Below are 23,076 nucleotides of genomic sequence, written 5' to 3'. Positions count from 1 at the left end.
ATTTCTGCACATTTGAAAATGCATCATTTGTGGTTTTATTTTGTTGTTTTCGATTTTTTTTTTTTTTTTTTTCACTAAAGATCAGTCTTTCCCAAAGCAAGGTCCTTGGATTCACTGCATCAAAGCCATCTGGAGTGCTTTTAAAAAAAAAAAGCAGATCCTCAGACCTATAAAATCAGAATCTCTGGAAATGGAGCCCAAGAATTTACATTTGTAAAATAAGACCTCTTCTTCTTCCCCCAAGTAATTTTACATATAGAGAATTGTTGCCTTGAGAACTTTAGTTGTATGTGTGTGTTTTAAACAAATAATGAAATGATATAGTTAACTATACTGTAATTTTTTTCCTAGTTATATCAGAGGAAGAAAACGAACTAGGGCTCTTTTTAAAGTTTCAAGCAGAACGGGATACAACGCAAGCTGGCAAAATGATGGATGCCACTGGCAAGGCACTCTGTTCTTCAGCCCAGCAAAGGTTTACCATGGTTTTGCATCATCCTTAAATCTGTAGTCAGTATGACAGTTTTGACGTATGTACCTGTTTGTAAAGGTTACTGATCATTCCAGTGGAGGGTTAAAAGAGAAATATATTACAGAATATAATTGGTTTGGTGCCCAATTCTTATTTATTTTGTATTTAAAATAATTACTTAAAAATTGACATTCTCAATTGCTTAATTCCTAGAAATAGCCTTTAGGCCTGTATTTAAAATACTTAAGTGGTTTAATGCAACAGAAGCACAGAATGGCTAAAATTTAAATATGTATATTTTTATTTTTTTCTTTGACTTTTTTGGATACTATACTATCTATGAGTACATTGGAACCTTTCTTCTTTTTAAGTAGAGGAAATTTTTTCTTCTTAATTATATACTTTGTATTTATCATTTTACAATTTTTTAGCATAAAGATACCTGCTGCAAAGAATCTCCTACAGTTACTAAATACAGCCAAAATCTTTGCATTTTCAGAAAAAAATAAAACAAACAGGACTTATCAGCCCTGTAAGGATGATGTGTAACCGAAGTGGCTTTATGCTGATACCCCATATCAGTGCAGAAGTCCATCTTCAGGGAAGTGACAGACACTCAGTGCACGGCCCTCCAGTGCCACTAAGTCAAAAGCAGACCAGAGCAGCAGGGTTTGACTTGTGCTTCTTAAGTCCTTGTTTTTCTGTCCTCACCCTCAGCTGCTAAGAACTTGATCCTCATTAGCTCTTCTAGCATTTATCTGCTTTTCTATACCCAGGTTTTTCCTAAATTTGTCAAAAGAAAGGATTTCTATTTATAGGATTATTGTTTATGAATACAGAATCTCTTTTACCCATGGAACTCTTTTCCAAATGGCAGATTTAATTGGCAAGTTATTTATACATGGATTAACTCCAAAATCTTGGAAAAATGATATATTTCCCAAAATAAGAAAGGGAGAGATATAGACATATCTTTATTAACAATTCAAAGTTGGCTGTATGATTCTTACTTGCTTTCTAAAGCTCCTCAGGCATCTTAATAATTTCCTATTTATCGACTCGTCTTGATAGAAAATATGCTGTATCATTGTTTTAAAGCTTTGTTTTTGTTTTGGGATGTACATCCCTCTGATTTTTACCTCTCTGCTGTTAGATTAGCCCTGTATACTCCCCTGTCTCGTCTTAAGCAAGAAGTAGCCACGTTCAGTCAAAGGGCGGTATCTGACACCTTGATGACGATCAATCGGATGGAGCAGGCGCGCACAGAATACAGAGGGGCGCTGCTGTGGATGAAAGATGTGTCCCAAGAACTAGACCCAGACACCTTAAAACAGATGGAAAAGTTCAGAAAAGTATGAAAATATATTCTTTTCCTTTTCTTGATACTTAAGCCTGTTGAACTTCTACAGAATAGTTTAATCAAGATCATAAAATGTCAGCCTATTTTTGAAAAGCATGTTCTATTATAAATTTGTGGTTGCTTGGAGATCTTTGGTTGAAGTACAAAAGGTTGTCACACTTTTTTTACTCTTTGAGTGGCATCCTTTTACCCTGTCAACCTTTTCTATTGATTTTTTTATCCCCCTCATAATAGATCTAACTAGTCTTTAAATGTTGCTTCCCTGGACTTTTGGGATTTGTTTGCAGGAGAGAAATAGATTATTAGTGAGAAAAAATATATAATTTAAGTAAAAATTCATGTAAAATGGTTATTAATTTTAAGAAAAAATGAAAGTTACCAAATTTTTCATTCTGGCACAATACATAGTTTGACCACAAACTTTAAAGCAACTATCTATGTATGTACATACGTTTTTGCTAAATAAACTCCTTATTATAAATTATATCTCCCAAATTTCCATATATGAATAATAAAATTCATTCACTCCTTCATTTCATAAATATCTAGAGTACCTATCATAAAAATCGTATTTAATATTGATGGAGCCTTTACTCTGTACCAGCTGTTATAAGTGGCTTGCCTCAGTGATTATTCCCAGCAGCCCTGGGAAGTAGATGGACACATGGCCTCAGGGCACAACCACCTGTTCTATGCCTTTATAATCCTTGACAATTAGAATACAATCCAAGGGGGTGGTCGCACAACATTCTGAATGCACTAGTGTCACTGAATTGTACGTTTTAAAATGGTTTAGTATATGTGAATTTTACCTCAATTTTTAAAAAAAAGAATACAGTCAAAACCTCTTATCTGACCCAAATAGCCCTGCACAGTCTGAGCCCGGGTCCCTCTGCAGCCATACCTTGACTTACTTTCTACGCTCCGGGGAGGAACACGCTCTACCCTAGTCCTTCCTGTTCTGCAAACACAATAAGCTCTCCTTGCATCTCCCACGCCCAGGACTTTTGTCCTTGCTTTTCCCTGGGCCTGGACTGCTCCCTTCAGGGTCTTAACATGGCCCACTCATCATCTTTCTGTCCTAGTTCAGACATCATGCATGAGCTCACCAAGGGCGTCCCTAACCATCTTGTAAAAGCAGTCATTCATTTCTGTTCACTTATTATGTTATCTTTGCAACTTGAGATTATCTTATGTGTTTATTTACTTCTTTTTTCCCTGTGCCTCCCCACTCAGGGATGATGGGGAAGACCATCATTTTGTTCACCACAGTATCCCAGTGCCTAGAACAGTGCCTGGCACATAATAGATACGTTATAAATACTTGTTGAGTGAATGAATTAGTATATTTAAAAGTTGAGTATTCACACTACTTGTTGACGTATAACTCACCTTATGTATAAGAAATGTAAGAATCCTATATTTATATTCATAAATATATCTGCATGACTCAGAACTATTCTTCATGCTTCTCAACACTTTAACTATGTCCCCTTGTTATTTATTCTTCTACTCTTAGCTAAATATTATCCATCAGTAGTTTTATAATTTTTATTTATTTATTTATTTTTCCCCAAAGCCCCAGCAGATAGTTGCATGTCATAGTTGCACATCCTTCCAGTTGCTGTATGTGGGACACGGCCCCAGCACGGCCGGAGAAGCGGCGCGTCAGTGCGCGCCCGGGATCCGAACCCGGGCCGCCAGCAGCGGAGTGCGTGCACTTAACCGCCAAGCCACGGGGCCAGCCCTATCCATCAGTAGTTTTAGATTTTTTTTATTATTTGGAATCTGTGTTTTTTTCTTCTTAACTATATACTTTCCATCTATCATCACATACTTTCTCAGCATAAAGATATCTACTAGAAAGCATCTCCTACAATTACTGAAAATAGCCAAAATCTTTACCATTAATCATGAAATAATAATACAGGGAAAGGGAGTTAGTCTACTTTATTATAATTTCATGTGTCTGAAAATATGTATCATGAACCTGTATGGTGTATTTATACCTGTGTTATCAGTAATAATCATTAACATTTTTATGGTTGCAGGTACAGATCCAAGTGAGAAATAGCAAAACTTCTTTTGACAAGTTAAAGATGGATGTTTGTCAGAAAGTGGATTTGCTTGGAGCTAGTCGCTGCAATATGTTATCTCATTCGCTCACTGCCTACCAGGTACCCATTTCCCTGGTCAGCATGTCCTTGCAGTGAGGATGAGTGGTGAGATTCCTTTCTAAAAGTTGTGTGAAGGTGTAAGAAATTGTGTGATTGATCAGATTCCTTTGACTTTGCTAAATTGACTTATTGAGGTTATGAAAGTCAGAGAATCGTAGAATTCTAGACTGAAAAAGACCCTAGGGATTGCCTGCTCCTGTAGCTCACGTTACTCCCCTTGGTGTCCTAGGGGAGAGAGAGAGAAAGAGAGAGAGAGACTTATGGAGCATCTAGGTGAAGAGGGGGCTGTGGGGGTGAGGGGGCAGGATTCAAGGCCCCTTGGGCCTGGCTCACCCAGAGCTACCCCACTTTAAACTTCTACATAAATTTCATTTGAAGCAAAGATGCTGTAGCCCAGAAAGTTTAAAACTTTTCTGTCATTTTATGGATGAGGAAAGTGAAGCCTATGAGAATTAAAGCAAATGGCAATGCTGCGCTTAAAAACCTAAGTTTTCTAGTTCTGGGTCGTGTGTTCTTTTCATTCTGCCACGTTGCCATCCTACACCAACTTAACCTCAGAAGTCTCACTTGTGCTTACATGACCCCAAATCTCACATAATAGCATACAACAAATAAGTTAGATACGAATAACTGGTAGTTACTGATTTAACAAGTATTTGTGTTTGGCAAAATAGGAGAATAAACTGTATTTAATAAGGAGACAATAATAAACTACAGGAAGTAGACATTCACTGCTGTTTTTAGGGAATCCACCTACTTCAGTTCAGTTCTGGGGAATTCGGGAATCAGGAAAGCATGCAGTTGAGAATAGCAGTATGTGACCATCTGTGTAGCATCCTGCCCGAAGCACAGGGGCTGTTGGTTCAGTTCTCCTTATTCTCTGCACTCGTCCTCCTCACTGTGAACAGGAACCTTGCAGCAGCAACAAAATGTCCCATCACTCGAGTTAGCTTGAGAACACACTTTTTTGGCCAGTCTTTCTTGAACCCTAAATGAAAGACCAAATTTAGTGGTACATATTATTTTTCTCCAATTAATAAGGGTTTATATATGCTTACCAATGTAAAGATTTTACACAAACCCCTAATACAAATATGGTATTTTTGTGCTTTTAACATTTGTCTTTTGGATTCCTCAGAAGGTGTTCTGATCCACCAGGTTCATTCCCTTGGCTGCAGTTACCCTCTAGCTGGCTCCAGTGTACATTCCAGTGCTGTATACAGCAGGCACACATCCATGCAGACGCAGATGCCAATTCTTTTGAGAATTACTATTTACAGTGCTTTCTGGTTCCCCAAACTTGGAAATTGATTTTAGTTCCTGCTGCTTCTTATTCAGCAACCTTTTAACTACTACACTAGGAAGGAAAAACAGCACTGAAAAAAATCAGGGAGAGGAAGCAGAACGGTAGTGTCACCTTTTCTTTTTCTGCAGAGAACACTGCTTGGATTCTGGGAGAAAACAGCTCGAATGATGTCCCGAATCCTCGGGGCTGGCACTGGCTTTCATCCGTATGATTTTGTAGCTCTCAAGGTACATTTGTTTCCATGTTCTTTTGTTAGATTATTATACTTTATTTGGATAATAACATTGAAACTATTTTTGCTAAGCCTAATTTAAAATTTACAAAACATTGGGAAACATTTTTCTACATTCCTTCAGCCAGCCATTTTTCTGCACTTCCCCAATTCCGAACGCTGCCAGCAACACTGAACAAATACAGGGAACCTACTGGCAGGTTCACGGTACTAGTGGGGTGGGGGTGGGGGAGATAAAAGAGAGAGAGAGTGGAAAGAAAAGTAAAATGCAAAAGAGATAAGACAATGTTATAGAGAGGAAAACTTAAGAGGAACAAGTGATGGAAAATGGTCATTTGTTTTAAAAAATGACCAGATTACCTACCTGACAATTTTAGAAGTTAAAGAAAAATTTCCTTGCTTTACTTTTTTTTTTTTTTTTTTTAATTTTATTTATTTTTCCCCCAAAGCCCCAGCAGATAGCTGTATGTCATAGTTGCACATCCTTCTAGTTGCTGCATGTGGGACGCGACCTCAGCATGGCCGGAGAAGTGGTGCCTCGGTGCGCGCCCGGGATCCGAACCCAGGCCGCCAGCAGCGGAGCGCACGCACCTAACCACTAAGCCACGGGGCCGGCCCCCTTGCTTTACTTTTACACTCATGTCATAGATGTGATTCATGATACAAAAATTATGCCAGTTGGGTTGTTATATATGTGTGATTGCAGCTGAAGAGACTCCTGTATTAGATCAGCTCTTTCTGAGGAACAGGTACTCTGGGGCTATGATTCTAATGCTTTTAACCTTTGTCAGTCTGCCCGTCAGCCTTCTTTGCATATGGCTGATCCAGCAGAGTCGCACTGTGGTAGTCATTTCTTCAGTTCCAGTAGGTTAGGTTTCAGTACCTTTGAACTTACCATTCTGCCTTATTTTCAGTAGAGCTTGAAAATGTCGTTAGTAGGTTTGCTCAAGCCAGACGTGGTATCTGTGATGGGTTCATGTCTTCCAACTGTAGATTCCTGGGGTTGGTATGGACTTTTAAGTCATGTTTTGACATAGCATCTTCCAGTCTAATAGATACTCTTGAATTAGGTTTTTGGTTTGTTGTTATTGTGTGTGTTTTGTTTTGTTTTTTACTTTTTCTATCTCAGTGCTTCACTGGATAGCACACTGTGTTTTTAGGCAAATTTAATATCCAATTTCTGCTCAGAATTTAAGTTGAAAATCTTTAGCTGTATTTAGAGCATTGCAATACAGGCTAGCAACATGGTGTGAGTCTTCTTTGGCATATCACAAAGTTGTAAAGCCTGTGGCCAGCCCGAGTCACTGTGTGTACAGGCAGTCAGCGTGAACAAGGACACAGACTCAGCTCAGACTGCATAAGCAGACATTTCCCATATCTCTCATTCTCTACTTCAGAACTGTTCCTATTTTATTTTGCTTTTTAGAATTTTTAGTCTCATTTTGTTTGCACAAAGAGAGAAACAGATCCTTTCCATCTATTTACATTGAATTTCTTATCCTTAGCAACTACAAGACACTCCAGGCAAGCCTACTGAAGATGACAGAGGACAAATAGAAAACAGTTCTCTCGCTGAAAACCTCAATAAGTAAGCAGGCAAAAGTTGTATATCATGTTATGGAAGTCCTGGGTACCACTGTATGATATATTTGGAAACAGTTGTTTCTTCTCTGGCTTACTGAATACCTATTTCTATGTCATTTTTCCAATTAACATTAAATACTTGTTCTGAAGCCTTTTTTACCCTTTTTTTTTTTTGCTGAGGAAGATTCACCCTGAGCTAACATCCATTACCAATCTTCCTCTTTTTTTTTTTAATGTGGGCGGCCACCACATCATGGCTGCTAACAGGCGAGTGGTAGGGGTCCGCCCCCTGGGATCTGAACCTGGGCCACTGAAGCAGAACGTGCCAAACTTAACCACTAGGCCACCAGGGCTGGCCCATTTCCACCCCCATTTTTAATGTGGCAGGCGAAGTCAGTGATAGGAGTACAGAACAGTTTGGGATGATAAGTCCAAAATTCTATAGTTTGGGAGGCTGAGCCTTGTATTAAAAGCCTCTACCTAGTGAATCCCAGAAGGGCAGTTTGAAAAAGAAAGGGACAGGTGCCAGCAGAAACTCTTGACAGAAACCATTGAAAATCTATCTCCAGAACAACACAGGCGGGACTGGGACTGGTTACCTGACAGTGGGACTCTTGCTCTGCACAGCCCTCACGTTGCCAGTTTCCCTTTTTACATCTCACCTCTGTTTTCCTTTCTGAGCTGCCACTTCTCATTTTAACCAGATTGTAGTGAGTATAGTAATGAACCCAGAAATAAGGCCCAAACAGTGACAAACCGTATATTGTTGAGTGGAAGGTGATCTGAAATGTAAGTATTTCCCTCTTTTCTCTACTGGGAAATCCAAACAAAATTTTTGGCTAATTTGAAGATATAAATGTTTTAGAATATAGATTAAATAATCAAATGTATAGTTATACATTAAGCTTATTAACTTAGTTATACATTGACATTTAAAATTATATGTTACCTTAAATATATTAATTTAGTAAATTTTTCCCATGATCACGTTTCATGAAAGTTTTATTCAAAATCTTCTGTATCTTCGGCATTATGAGAGCTGCCTTTTGAGTGAACTAGCAGATTCCAAAGCACCTCACCTTCTCTTCCGTCCAGGTTGTTTAAAAAAACATATATGTATATTGTCATTGGAAATTTCATTCCAACTCATAAGTATCTATTTGCTCTGTAGGGTTATTTTTGTAGTATTTGTAAATAAATACTGTATTGCCTTTTACGTGTCTTTAAAAAGACTTATTAAAAACAACCTCCAATACTAGAATTGTGAGGTTATACCCTAGGAATGATGACTAAATCTGTGTTCAATTTCTTTGTCTCATTTTTTTATTATTACACCAGATGGATGATATAAATATCCAAAATTAGTATTGATTGAGAATATCTTAGGCAAATGTGTCTTCTTTTGCAAACATCACCGTCATTCAAAATAGAGTACTCCATTTTTTCTGCAGTTCTTCATTCCCTCTGTTTAGTTCCCAAGTATTCTTGAGCAAAATCCTTCAATGCTTGAAAACTAAACTAAACTTCATGCTTTGGTGACAGATGTTCTCTGTGATATGGAACTTAGCACAGTGCCTACAGTGCTGAACACAGTGCCTGGTGCTTCATCAATACTCAGTAAATGTTTATTACAAGAATAAGGAGTGCAGGATTATTTTCACAGTCTATGTAGACCTAGAGAAGAAGTAAGATTTATCTCAGACAGATTTTAGGAGATCTACCGGACAACTATTTTATGTCTCCTCAGTTTAAAAAAAAATTTTTTTAACCATATAAAACTGTTTGTAGAATATGAGTCCCAAATGTATTTTAACCAAAATCTTTGCCTTTTTTGGTTTTTACTTTAGGTTAGTTTTGTCAGACGAAGACGTGAGCTTGGGAAGTGAACCAGGTAAGATGGTAAATTCATTAAATTGTGAAATGGTCACATTTTAAATGTCAAAACAGTTTGTCACAGCCTTTTAAAAGAGATTGTGTTAATATCCATTCAGTTAAAAAAATGTCAAGGCACTTTATAAGTCTCGTCTGTGCAAACACTCGAGTTAGCTCTCTTTTTTTATTCCAGCTTTATTGAGTTGTAATTGACATAACACTGTGTAAGTTTAAGGTGTACAACGTGATGATTTGATACACGTATATATTTCGAAATGATGATCTCAATAAGATTAGTTAAGACATCCGTCACCTCACATAGTTACCGTATTTATTTTGGAGGTAAGAGCATTTAAGATTTACTCTTTTAGCAACTGTCAAGTATACAATACAGTATTGTTAACTATAGTCACCATACTGTACATTAGATCCCCAGAACTTATTCATCTTATAACTGGAAGTTTGTACCCTTTGACCAATTTCCGCCCCCTCCCCAGGCCCTAGCAACCACAAATCTATCTCTGTTTCTATAAGTTAAGCTTTTTTAGATCTCACATTTAAGTGAGATCATACAGTATTTGTCTTTCTTTGCCTAACTTATTTCACTTAGCATAATGCCTTCCAAGTTCATCCATGCTGTTGCAAATAATAGGATTTCCTTCTTTTTTATGGCTGAATAATATTCTACATTTTCTTTAGCCATTCATCTGTGATGGACACTAATGTTGTTTCTATATCTTGGCTACTGTAAATAATAATGCAATGAACACAGGGGTACGTGTATCTTTTTGAATTAATGTTTTTGTATTCTTTGGATAAATATGCAGAAGTGGAATTTCTGGATCATCTGATAGCTCTAATCTTAATTTTTTGAGGAATCTCCATACTGTTTTCCTTAGTGACTGCACAATTTACACTCCCACCAATAGTGTACAAGTTTTCGCCTTTATCCACATCCTCACCAGCACTTGTCATCTCTTGTCTTTTTGATAATAGCCATTCTAACAGGTGTGACGTGATATTGTGGTTTTGATTTGTATTTCTCTAATGATTAATGCTGTTGAGTACCTTTTCCTGCCATTTGTATGTCTTCTTTGGTTGGAAAAATGTCTGTTCAGGTTCTTTGCCCATTTTTTCTTCAGATTATTTGGGGTTTTTTACTATTGAGTTGTACGAGTTCCTTATATATTTTGATTATGAATCCCTTATCAGGTATATTACCCATTCCGTAGGTTGCCTTTTCATTTTGTTGATTGGTGTTTTTTTTCTGTGCAGAAGATTTTTGGTTTGATATAGTCCCACTTGTTTATTTTTGCTTTTGTTTATTGTGCTTTTGGTCTCATATCCAAAAAGATCATTGCCAAGACCAATGTCAAGGAGTTTTTTCCCTATTTTTTATTCTAGGCATTTTATGGTTTCAGATATTATATTTAAGTTTTTAACCCATTTTGAGTTAATTTTTGTGAGTGGTGTAAGGTAGAGGTCTAATTTCATCCTTTTGCATGTGAATATCCAGTAAGTATAGCTACCCCTGCTTTCTTTTGGTTACCCTTTGCATGGAATATCTTTTCTCATCCCTTCACTTTCAGCCTATGTGTATCCTTAAAGCTAAAGTGAGTCTGTTATAGGCAGCATATCCTTGGATCTTGTTTTTTATCCATTCAGTCACTCTATGTCTTTTGATTGGAGAATTTAATCCATTTACATTTAATTATTGATAGGTAAGGACTTACTAATGCCATGTTGTACATTGTTTTCATTCCTTTATTCCTCTCTTGCTGTTTTCCTTTGTGATTTAATGACTTTGTGGTGGTATGCTTTGATTCCTTTATCTTAACTTTTTGGGTATCTGTTACAGGTTTTTCCTTGTGGTTACCATGTGGCTTACATAAAATATTTTATATTAAAAAAATTCTATTTTATGCTGGTAACAACTTAAGTTCAATTGCATACAGAAACTCTATACTTTTACTTCTCTCTCCCTCATGTTTTAGGTTATTGGTGTTACAATTTACATTTTTTATATTGTATATCCAATAACAAATTATTATAGTTACAGTTATTTTTAATATGTTTGTTTTTTAACTTTTAAACTAGAGTTGAAAGTTATTTATGCACCACTATTACAATATTAGAGAATCTGACTTTGACTATATATTTACCTTTACCAATGAGTTGTACACAATCATGCATTTTTAAAAGATTAATTAGCATATTTTCATTTCAGCTTGTAGAATGCCCTTTAGCATTTCTTGTAAGGCAGGTCTAGTGGTGATGAACTCTCTCAGCTTTTGTTTGTTTGGGAAAGTTTTTAACTCTCCTTCATTTCTGAAAGACAGCTTTGCTGGGTATAGTATTCTTCATTGACAGTTTTTTCTTTCAATATTTTGAATATATCATCCCACTCTCTCCTGGCCTGCAAAGTTTCTCCTGAGAAATATGCTTATAGTCTTATAGGGGCTCCCTTGTATGTGACAAGTTGCTTTTCTCTTGATGCTTTCGAAGTTGTCTCTGACTTTTGATAATTTAATTACAATGTGTTGCAGTCTGTGGTTGGGTGAAGCTGCTGCCCGTGCTCTGAGGTGAGGGGTGCCCACTGACTGGGCTCTTTGTTCAAGGGGTGCTGCTGGCTGGGCTCTCTGGTCAGGTGAGGCTATGCTCTGAGGTCAGGTGGGGTCACTAGCTGGGTTCCTCAATCACCTGTCATCAGGCAGGGTCACTGGCAGTGACCCTGGCCAGATGCAGTAGCCTCTGTGTTCAGGCAGGGCTGCAGGCAAGGCTTCATGATCTGATGTGGCCTCAGCCTGTGCTTTGCAATCAGGTGGGGTCGCAGGCTGGGTTTCCCAGTTGGACAGGATGGTGGCTGTGCTCTGCTGTTGGGTGAGGTCACTGGCCAGACTTCCTGGTTGGGTGGGGCCTCATGCTGTACCCCACAGTTGGATGGGGCTTGAGGCTACACTCCCTAGTCAGGTGGGGTCATGACTGGGCTTCTTGCTTAGGTGAGATCACAGGCTCTGCTCAGCAATTGGGCATGGCTGTGAGCTGGACTCCACTGCCAGACTGGACTTTAGTCTGGGGTGTGCTGCTGGCCAGTACTGTAAGCTGGGCTCTGAGGGTCCCCAGGATCATTGTTAGGGCTTCCTCATCAGGCAGGCCAGCAGTTATGCTCCAGAGTTGTATGGGGCTGCTGACTTGCTTCCCTGCCTGGGCAGGAGGTAGGATATGCTCTGCAACTTCCCAGGGTCTCAGTCCAGGCTTCCTGGTCAGGCAAGACTGGCGGCTATGCTCAGCAGTGAGTTAGCTTTCTAGCAGTACCTAATTAGAGGGTCCAATTGTCTTCTTTAGGGAATTCTGGTCTTCTCTAAGAAGTGCTTTTAATGTAGACATCCAGTTCACAGAGTTATATGATTAAGTTTCAAGTTTTTCCTCATATTTAAATTCATGTTCTTATTTTTTTATTAATATATTTTATATATACAGTCAACATATATTTGAATCACTGTGGCTTTGGAGCCTGAAAAATCTGGGTTTGAATGCTGGCTTTAGTTTTTTAAAGGTTTTTCCCCATCCCCACCCCACACCCCGCCCCCACCCCCACTGGGAAAGATCAGCCCTGAGCTAACATCTGTTGCCAATCTTCCTCTTTTTTTTTTCCTTCCCCAAGCCCCAGTACATAGTTGTATATTCTAGTTGTAAGTCCTTCTAGTTCTTCTATGTGAGCCGCCGCCACACCATGGCTACTGACAGACAAGTGATGTGGTTCTGCACCCGGGAACTGAACCCAGGCTGCCAAAGTGGAGTGTGCTGATCTTTAACCACTAGGCCATCAGGACTTTCTTGAGTACTGGCTTTTTTTAAACAAGTCATTTATGCCTCTCTCATTTTTTTCATCTGAAGTATGAGTCACATGCTCCTACCTCATAGGGACGTTAGGGCTAGAGATAATATAAACTACATAGCACATAGTAGGTGTCAAATAAATGTGAAGAGGTATTTTTAAGTATACACGTAAATACAGATCATACTGATAAAAGAAACAATTTAAGAAGTCATAATAATCATGAACTTGTATAGCTAACACAACTTCAAATATATATTCAAAAGTTTACCTGCTTGTGTGTATACAATCCTGTACCCAAGTAGAGAACATTTTTTTGAAAGTCACAAATGAAATACAGTGAACACTGTTGTAGTTTCACCATTCATTTATAGTAATATTTTATCTTTTAAAACCTGCTCTATCAGTAATGTCCCCTTTTTAATTCCAGATATTTATTTGTTCCTTCTCCCTTTTTTTCTTGATTTATCTTGCTAAAGATAAAATATAAATATATAGATATTTAAATCTATATATAGATTTAATAAGATAAAATAGATTTAATAAGATAAAAATATAAATATAAAGATAAAATAAAAAATAAAAGATTATTTGTTCTTTCAACAAACCCACTTTTTGCTTTGTTAATCCTCTGTTGAATCCTTCTGTTTTATTAATTTTAGTTCTGGTCTTTATTATTTTCTTCCTCTACTTTTGTTTTTCTGTTCTTTACGGCTAAAATTTCCCTCAAAATTTTCCATTTCTTGTATCCAAAAAGTTTTTTAACAAGCTTTATTGAGGTATATTTTATATATCATAAAACTCATTTCAAGTGTACAAGTCAATGATTTTTAGTTACTATTGAGTGTGGCAACCATCTCCATAAATCAGTTTTAGAACATTTTCATCCCCTCAATAAGATTCCTCTGGTCCATTTGCAGTAATCCCTGTTCCCACCCCTAGCTGACCACTAATCTACTGTCTCTCTACATAAATTTGCCTGTTCTGGACATTTCCTATAACTAGAATCGTGCAGTATGTGGTCTTCTTGTGTCTGACTTCTTTCACTTCATATAATGCTTTTGAGGTTCACCTATGACATAACTTGTGTTGATAGTTACTTTTTATTGGTGAATCCATTGTATGGATATCTATAAATTTTGATATGTAATATTTTCATTATCATTCAGTTTCAATTCTTTTAAACTTTTTATTATATTCCATGACCCATGACCATGAGTGATTTTAAAGTGTTTCTGAAATTGCTAAATTATCAAGATATTAAAATTCATCTTTCTGTCATTGACTTTTTTTTTTTTTTTTAGGAGAATTGGCCCTGAGCTAACATCTGTTGCCAATCTTCCTCCTTTTTTCCTTTTTTTCCCCGAAGCCCCAGCAGATAGTTGTATGTCATAGTTGTACATCCTTCTAGTTGCTCTGTGTGGGATGCTGCCTCAGCATGGCTTGATGAGCGGTGCGTAGGTCCGTGCCCAGGATCCAAACCAGCGAACCCTGGGCCACAGAAGTGGAGTGCACAAACTTAACCGGATTTGTGGGAAACTGACTCTAAGAAACTGGGTCCCATTGTAGTGATAGGGCATAATTTGCCTCAACGTAGGCCCAAAACTTGGAGATAATTTTTACAAAAAAACAGTTTTTGCCTGTGCGGGCTTTGGTTTGTATGTTTGATTTTTTTATGTGTTAAAAACATTCAAAAAGAGAGTATGCTGTCTTTTAGCCCATGTGTTTGATCTTTCCCTCCCTATGAAGTCACTACTGCTCTCACTCTGGTGTGGGTGAGAAGTGTGGGGATGCTGCTAACAGGCAGGCACTGCTCTTAGAAGGATAAAGCAGCCTTTGAATTGAAAGTAGACCATATCCAATCATTTATTCATTCAGTCAACATAAAAGGAACATCTGTGTGTCAGAGACGTGAAGATCAGGCAGAACAAAATATAACATGGCCTTTTAGAGAATATAGAATGAGAACAGGTCCACCCGCAAAGGAATAGGCTTTGGAATATGAAACTTTTTTTTTTAATCTAGGGAGGTATAATTGACATACAACATTATATTAGTTTCAGATGTACAACATGATGATTTGATGTTTGTATATATTGTGAAATGATCACCACAATAAGTCTAGTTAACATCCATCACCATACATAGTTACAAATTTTTTTTCTTGTGATGAGAACTTTTAGGATTTACTCTCAGCAAGTTTCAAATATGCCATACAGTATGATTAACTACAGTCATTGTGCTGTACATTACATCCCCATGACTTATTTATTTTGTAACTGGAAGTTTGTACGTTTTGACTCCCTTCACCCATTCCCCCCCACCCAACCTCTGGCTACTGCCAATCTATTCTCTATATCTCTGAGCTCGGTTTTTTGTTTGTTTGTTTTTTAGATTTCGTCTGTAAATCAGATCATACGGTATTTGTCTTTCTCTGTTTGGCTTATTTCACTCAGCATAATGCCCTCAAGGTCCATCTGTGTAGTCGCAAATAGCAAGATCTCATTCCTTTTTTTATGACTGAATAATATTCTGTTGTATGTATCTATCACATTTTCTTTATCCATTCATCCATCGATGGACACTTAGGTTGTTTCCATATCTTGGCTATTGTAAGTAATGCTGCAGTGAACGTGAGGTGCAGATATCTTTCAAGTTAGCATTTTCTCTTTTTTCAGACAAATACCTGGAAGTGGGATTGCTGGATCATATGGTAGTTCTATTTTTAATTTTTTGAGGAACCTCCATACTGTTTTCCATAGTGGCTACACCAATTTACCTGGAATGTGAAAATTTAACTTTCAAAGGGACATATCTATAACACAGGACCTGAATTACCTGTGGATATTATAAAGTTATTTGTTTATATGCATATAACAATTATATATATTATATTATTTATATATATACACACAAATGTGATTTTTATATATGGTTCTTTAAATTTTTACATCTCCTTTTTATATGTTTTATAATCTGCTTTGGTCAGTTGAACACTTTGGCTGAATTATTATAAAATATTACAGTAAATAAGCATGCTAATTTGTTCAACTTATTTCTATGTGCTTTTGTTTCAGCAACCAAAGATCACAAGGAAAAACATTTTCAAACGAGGGAATTTGAAGCACCTCAGATTTCTAACTCTGAAAATGGTAAGAAATTATAATTTCACTATATATATGGATAATTTGTTACTTAAAATTCTTTAGTTTTTATTTAATATTTATTTCCTGAACATTAAAATCTGTATAGGTCTCTACACAGGGATGCAACCCTCTACTTCTACTTTGTAGCACGTCACAATGGAAATTAAATAATTCGGTGTTTTGTGTGTTTTGGCCCTGTCTAATCGTGTCTGTGTGACTGTGGGGACAGAGAGGACTGTGTCTGTCCGTCCTCTCTGCATCTCACCATCTGGCAGTGTAGGCGCTCAGTAAATACCACCGTGAATGTCTTCCTCAAGAAAGTTTGTTGCAAACACTTTCTCCTGGTTCGTCATTTATCTTTTGACTTTTCATCTAGCTGTTTCTTGCCTTGTAAATATTTTAAAAATTTTTATATAGTCACATTTATTAATCTTTTTTTTTGGATCTGGATGTTTGTCATTTGCAGAACCCAGGTTAGAGGAATTCATTTATACTTTCTTCTATTATTTGTGTAGTTTCATTTTTTATATTTATCTCTCTAATTCATTTGGAGTTTATTCACGTGTATGGTGTTAGAAATGAATTGTTATCTTTTTGAAAATGGCTATCTTTTATATCATTTTTTTAAAATGCCATCTTTGCTGCAGTAACTTGAGATAACTTCCAATCCTTGGCGAGATTTCTGTATGTACTCGGGTTTATATCTGGACTTTTTTAATGTTTCATTGATGCGTGTGTGTACCAGTGCCACATGGTTTTAATTATAGAAACTTTCTCTCTGTGTTTTTGTATCTAGTAGGGCTGGTAACCTCCTCTTCTTTTCATTATTTTTTTACTAGTCTTGCATGTTGATTTTTCAATATGAACTTTATATCAAATTATCTAGCTCCATAACAAAGCTCATTGATACTTTTATTGTGATCACATTAAATGTGAAAACTGGCAGCTTGATGACGTTGAGACATCCTAACCAAAAACAAGGGACATCTTTCTCTTTGTTAAAGTTTACTTGTATATCTTTCAGATATAGTTTGTTTCATACAGATTTTGAACATTTCTTGTCGAGTTTATTCCCAAGTATTTTTTCTTTTTTGTTGCCATTATAAATGAGGTTTTCTTTTGCATTGTATCTTTTATTTTTTTTTTTATTTTTTATTTTTTTTAAAGATTTTATTTATTTTTTGCCCCCAAAGCCCCAGTAGATAGTTGTATGTCACAGCTGCACACCCTTCTAGTTGCTGTATGTGGGACTCGGCCTCAGGCTGGACAGAGAAGTGGTGCCTCGATGCGCACCCGGGATCCGAACCCCGGCCGCCAGCATCGCAGCGCGCGCACTTAACCACCAAGCCACAGGGCTGGCCGCATTGTATCTTTTAACTGGTTATTATTTTGTGTGTATGGATGCTATTGATTTTTGCATGTTAATTTTATATCCTGCTACCTTGCTGACTTTTTTATAGTTTGAGTTGGTTTTATCATTGACTTTCTAGAGTTTTCCAGGTATACCATAATGTCATTTGGAAATAGAGATAGTCTGTTTTTTCTTTACCAATTCTTGTCACTGTAAATGATTTCCTTTTGTTTGATTGCACTGGTTACTCCCTGTAGAACAATGTTAAATAGTAGCGGGCATTTCCTGATCTTAGTGGAAATGCTGATAATGTTTCTGAGTTAATTAAGATGCTGGCTTTTGGATTGAGGTATATATTTTATGTTGTTAAGGAAATATCCATACAGTCCTATTTTCTCAAGAGTTTTTATTAGGAATGGTTGTTGAATTCTGCCAACAGCTTTTTTAGCATCTATGCCAGTAATTATTTGATTTTTCTTCTTTTTTTTTTTTTTAAAGATTTTATTTATTTATTTTTCCCCCTAAAGCCCCAGCAGATTGTTGTATGTCATAGCTGCACATCCTTCTAGTTGCTGTATGTGGGACGCGGCCTCAGCATGGCCGGAGAAGCGGTGCATCGGTGCGTGCCTGGGATCCGAACCCGGGCCACCAGCAGCGGAGCGTGCGCACTTAACCGCTAAGCCACGGGGACGGCCCTGATTTTTCTTCTTAAATATATTAATATGATGAACTATATTAATAGACTTGCTGATATTACACCATCTTTGCATTCCACTTGTAAGTCCAGCTTTGTCATTGTGCTTTTAGTCTGTCGGTATTTTATTTACTATTTTTGCATTGCTATTAATATTTCCTGTAAAAACATCTAGGCCTGGTGCTTTTTTGTGTTTTCTTCTCTGTGGAAATTGATCTGTTTAAGATTTTTATCTATCCTGGGATCAATTTTAATAAATTATACTTTTCTCAGAAATTATTCATTTTTTCTAGATTTTCAAATTTATTTCCATAGAATTGTACAAAATCTCTTGATTTTTTAACAACTTTATTGAGTTATAACTTAAATACCATAAAATTCACCTGTTGTAAGTGTAAAATTCAGTGATTTTTTTAGTAAATTTATAGAGTTGTACAACCATCAGACAGTTGAGTAGTAGAATATTTCCATCACCCCCAAATCCTCTCATGCTTGTTTGCAATTAATTCTTGCTTTCACTCCCAGCCCTAGGAAATCACTAATCTGATTTCTGTACATGTAAATTTCCCTTTCTTGGACATTTCATATAAATGAAATCATACAAAAGGTAGTCTTTTGTGTCTGGCTTTTTGTGTCTTCCATTAAGCATAATGTTTTTTAGATTCATCCATGTTGTACCTAACAGTAGTTATTACTTTTTTTTCCTTAATTTTTTTTTTTGCTTTAATTCTTTATTTTTAATTGAGGTAAAATTGGTATATAACATTATGTTTCAGGTGTACAACATTTAATTTGGTATCTAGTTACCAGCCATCACCATAAAATTGACCTTCAACTGTTTCACTCAACCCCCAACCTCCTTCAGGTCTTGTAACCACCAATCTGTTCTCTGTGTCTATGAAATTGTTTTTGTTTTGTTTGTTTGTTTTGTGTTTTTTAGATTCCACGTATGAGTGGACTATGTATCTATGTGTTTGTTTGTTGTTGTTGTTTTATCTTCCACATATCAGTGAAATTATATGATATTTAATTATATGATATTTCTCTTTCTCCATCTGGCTTATTTTACTTAGCATAATACCCTCATCCATGTTGCTACAAATGGTAAGATTTCATTCTTTTTTATGGCTGAGTAGTATTCTGAAAAGGCAACCCACTGAGGGGCCAGCCTGGTGGTGTAGTGGTTCAGTTTGTGCGCTCTGCTTTGGTGGCCCAGGGTTTGCAGGTTTGGATCCCGGGCATGGACCTCCGTACCACTTATCAAGCCATGCTGTGGCAGGTGTCCCACATATAAAGTAGAGGACAATGGGCACAGATGTTAGCCCAGGGCCAATCTTCCTCAGCAGAAAGAGGAGGATTGGCAACAGATGTTAGCTCAGGGCTGATCTTCCTCACCAGAAAAACAAACAAGAAAAAGCAACCCACTGAGTGGGAGAAGATATTTGCAAATCATATCTGACAAGGGGTTAATATCCAAAATATCTAAATAACTCATACAACTCAACAACAAAAAAACAAACAACCCAGTTAAAAAATGGACAGAGGACTTCAATAGACATTTTTCCAAAGAAGACATACAGATGGCCAACAGGCACATGAAAAGATGTTCAAAATCACTAATTATTAGGGAAATGCAAATCAAAACCACAATGAGATACCACCTCACACCTGTTAGAATGGCTATTATCAAAAAGACAAGAAATAATAAGTGTTGGAGGGGATGCGGATAAAAGGGAACTCTCGTACATTGTTGGTGGGAGCGTAAATTGGTGCAGCCACTATGGAAAACAGTATGGAGATTCTTCAAAAAATTAAGAATAGAACTACCATATGATCCAGCAATTCCACTTCTGGGTATTTATCCAAAGAATAGGAAAACGTGAATGAGAAAAGATATATGCACCCCTATGTTCATTGTGGCATTATTCACAATAGCCAAGACTTGGAAACAACCTAAGTGCCCGTCAATGGATGAATGGATAAAGGAGATATGGTGTGTGTGTATATATATATATATATATACACACAATGAAATACTACTCATCCTTAGTTTTTTTATTGTGGTAAAATACACATAACATAGAATTTACCATCTTAACTATTTTTAAGTGTACAATCAGTGGTATTAAATACATTCATATTATTGTGCAACCATCACCATTATCCATCTCCATAACTCTTTTCGTTGTGTAAAACTGAAACTCTATACCTATTAAACAATACCTCCCCAATGCCCCCCTCTCCTCGGCTCCTGACACCCACCACTCTACTTTCTGTCTCTATGATTTTGACACTCTAAGTACCTCATATAAGTGGAATCATACAGTATTTGTCTTTTTGTGACTGCTTATTTCACTTAGCATAATGTTATCAAGATTCATCCATGTTGTGGCATATTGCAGAATTTCCTTTCTTTTTTAAGGCTGAATAATAATCCTTTGTATGTATATACCATATTTTGCTTACTGTATTTTATTACTTTTTATTGATGAATAGTATTCTATTGTGTGGATACACCACATTATGTTTATCCACTTACCAGTTGATGGACATTTGGACTATGTACAGTTTTTGGCTGTTGTAATATTGCTGATATGAACATTCAAGTACTTCTCCTCGTGTGGACATATGTTTTCATATTTCTTTGTTAGATTCCTAGGGATGGAATTGCTAGGTTATATGGCAAATTTGAGTTTATTTTGTGTGTGTGTGAGGAAGATCAGCCCTGAGCTAACATCTGTGGCCATTCCTCCTCTTTTTTTTTTTTCCTGAGGAAGACTGGCCCTGGGCTAACATCCGTGCCCATCTCCCTCTACTTTATATGGGACGCCGCCACAGCATGGCTTGACAAGCAGTGCGTCTGTGCGCGCCCGGGATCCGAACCTGTGAACCCTGGGCCGCCAAAGCAGGGTGCACACACTTAACCGCTTGCACCAGCAGGCCAGCCCCTACCAATCCTCTTCTTTTTGCTGAGGAAGATTGGCCCTGGGCTAACATCCGTGCCCATCCTCCTCTACTTTATATGGGACGCTGCCACAGCATGGCTTGACAAGCGGTGCATTGGTGCGCACCCAGGATCGGAACCTGTGAACCCCAGGCCACCGAAGCGGAGCGCACGCATTCAACTGCTGCACCACTGGGCCGGCCCCTGAGTTTAACTTTTTAAGGAACTGCCAAACTGTTTTTCAAAGTGGCTGTATGATTTTGTTCCCACTAGCAAAATATGAAGGTTCTAGTTTCTCCATATCTTCATCAACATCTGGTATTGTGTGTCTTTTTAATCACATATATTCTAGTGCTTTTAATTTGTGGTCTTTATTTGCATTTCTCCAGTGACATGATGTTGAGCATCTTTTCAGGTGCTTGTTGGCCATTCATATATCTTTGTTGACAAATCTATTAAGATCTATCACCTATTTTTTAATTGGGTTATTTATCTTATTAAGTTGCAAGATTTCTTTATATATTCTTGGTACAAGTCCTTTGTCAGATATATGACTTGTAAATATTTTATCCTAGTCTTCTTATTTTCTTAATTTTGCATCCTGAAACACAAATTTTTAAAAGTTTTATGAAGTCCAATTTATCTTTTTTTTCTTCTGTGGATTGTTCTTTTGGTGTCATATCTTAGAACTCTGTTTAACCCAAGGTTACAAAGATTTTCTCCTATGTTTTCTTCTCAAAGTTTTATAATTTTAGCTCTTACATGTAGGCCTGTGATCATTTTGAGTCAATTGTTGTGTACATTGTGAGATAAGATTTTGTTAGTTTGTTTTTGTTTTTGTTTGTTGCATATGCATATCCAGTTGTTCCAGCACCATTTGTTGCAAAGACTCTTCTCTCTCCATTGAGTTTTCTTGACATTTTTGTTGAAATCAAGTGATGAAAAAATGTAAGAGTATACTTCTGGTTTCTAAATTCTGTTCCACTCACCTATATACCTATCCTTGGCCTGTACCATACTATCTTGATTATTGTGGATTTATAATAAATTTTGAAATTAGGTAGTGTAAACCCCACAAGATTTTTCTTTTTTCAGAATTGTCTTGGCTATTCTAACCCCTTTGCATTTTCATATAAATTTTACAATCAGCTTGTCAGTTTCTGCAAAGAAAGCCTAGTGGGATTTTGATAGGTATTGTGTTGAATTCCTACATTAATTTGGAATTAATTGCCACCTGGACAATATTGATCCTTCCAATTTATGGATGTGGGGATTTTCTCTCTCTGGCTTCCAGTAGTTTGTATATGATGTGGCTTGATATGGATCTCTTTGTATTGATTCTACTTGAGTTTGGTTAAGCTTGTTGGATGAGTAGATTAATATTTTCAACCAAGTTCGGACATTTTGTCCATTATTTCTTCAGATTCTGGCCCCTCCATCCTTTTGAGACTCCTCTTATGCGTATACTGATACTTTTAGTGTTGGCCCACCTTTTCTCTGAGGCTCTCTCTGTTCATTTTTCTTCATTCTTTTTTTTCTGTGTTCTTTGGATTGTATAATCTCTATCAATCTATCTTGAAGTTAGCTAATTCTTTCTTATGCTAGTTCAGATCTGTGGTTAATCCTGTCTAGTGACTTTTTCATTTCAGTTATTGTACTTTTCAATCTCAGAATTTCCATTTGGTTCTTTTTTTGTAATTTCTAACTCTTTATTGATATTCTCTATTTGATGAAACAGTGTCATCCTTCTTTTCTTTACTTTTTTTTTAAGATTGCTTTTTAGAAATTTTTTAGCTTTACTGAGCTATAATTGATAAATAAAATTGTAAGATATTTAAAGTGTGCATTGTGCTGATATGTATACGTTGTGAAAGGATTCTCTCCATCTAGTTAATTAACACATCTGTCACCTCACTTCCTTTACTTTAATCGCGCTTTCCTTTAGTTCTTTGAGTATATTTATTAGGGCTACTTTGAAGCTTTGTCTGTTAAATCTGACATTTGGTCACTCTCACAGGCAGTTTCTGTGGTCTGCCTTCTTGCCAATGTATGGGTCATCCTTTCTTGTTTTTTTTGCATGCCTTGTTATTCCTTATGGGA

The 23,076-nt window shown here is 36.8% G+C and overlaps 1 protein-coding gene and 1 long non-coding RNA gene across 9 annotated transcripts in view; one reads left to right on the top strand and one right to left on the bottom strand.

Annotated features, from left to right (window-relative positions):
* ICA1L (islet cell autoantigen 1 like) overlaps positions 1–23,076 on the top strand; it is a 70,350-nt gene that overhangs the window by 37,436 nt on the left and 9,838 nt on the right. For 7 of the 8 annotated variants that reach the window (XM_087435641.1, XM_087435636.1, XM_087435638.1 and 4 more), the window contains 7 exons: positions 352–475; positions 1,626–1,824; positions 3,884–4,009; positions 5,444–5,542; positions 7,053–7,135; positions 8,979–9,022; positions 15,919–15,993. In XM_087435641.1, coding sequence (XP_087291767.1) covers positions 352–475; positions 1,626–1,824; positions 3,884–4,009; positions 5,444–5,542; positions 7,053–7,135; positions 8,979–9,022; positions 15,919–15,993 — 750 coding nt within the window. The remainder of the gene's footprint in view (positions 1–351; positions 476–1,625; positions 1,825–3,883; positions 4,010–5,443; positions 5,543–7,052; positions 7,136–8,978; positions 9,023–15,918; positions 15,994–23,076) is intronic. The other variant, XM_087435640.1, reaches the window with a different exon arrangement.
* LOC147916356 (uncharacterized) overlaps positions 4,656–23,076 on the bottom strand; it is a 33,269-nt gene continuing 14,848 nt past the window's right edge. The window contains exon 3 of the long non-coding RNA XR_015553252.1: positions 4,656–4,997. This is a non-coding gene — a long non-coding RNA (uncharacterized LOC147916356). The remainder of the gene's footprint in view (positions 4,998–23,076) is intronic.

Source organism: Ceratotherium simum, chromosome 9 (assembly GCF_057802395.1).
Source record: "Ceratotherium simum simum isolate JZ-2026a chromosome 9, ASM5780239v1, whole genome shotgun sequence".
Taxonomy (NCBI): Eukaryota; Metazoa; Chordata; class Mammalia; order Perissodactyla; family Rhinocerotidae; genus Ceratotherium; species Ceratotherium simum.
The sequence above is the reverse complement of the archived record's forward strand: the minus strand, read 5'-3'. Positions and strand labels throughout refer to the sequence as shown.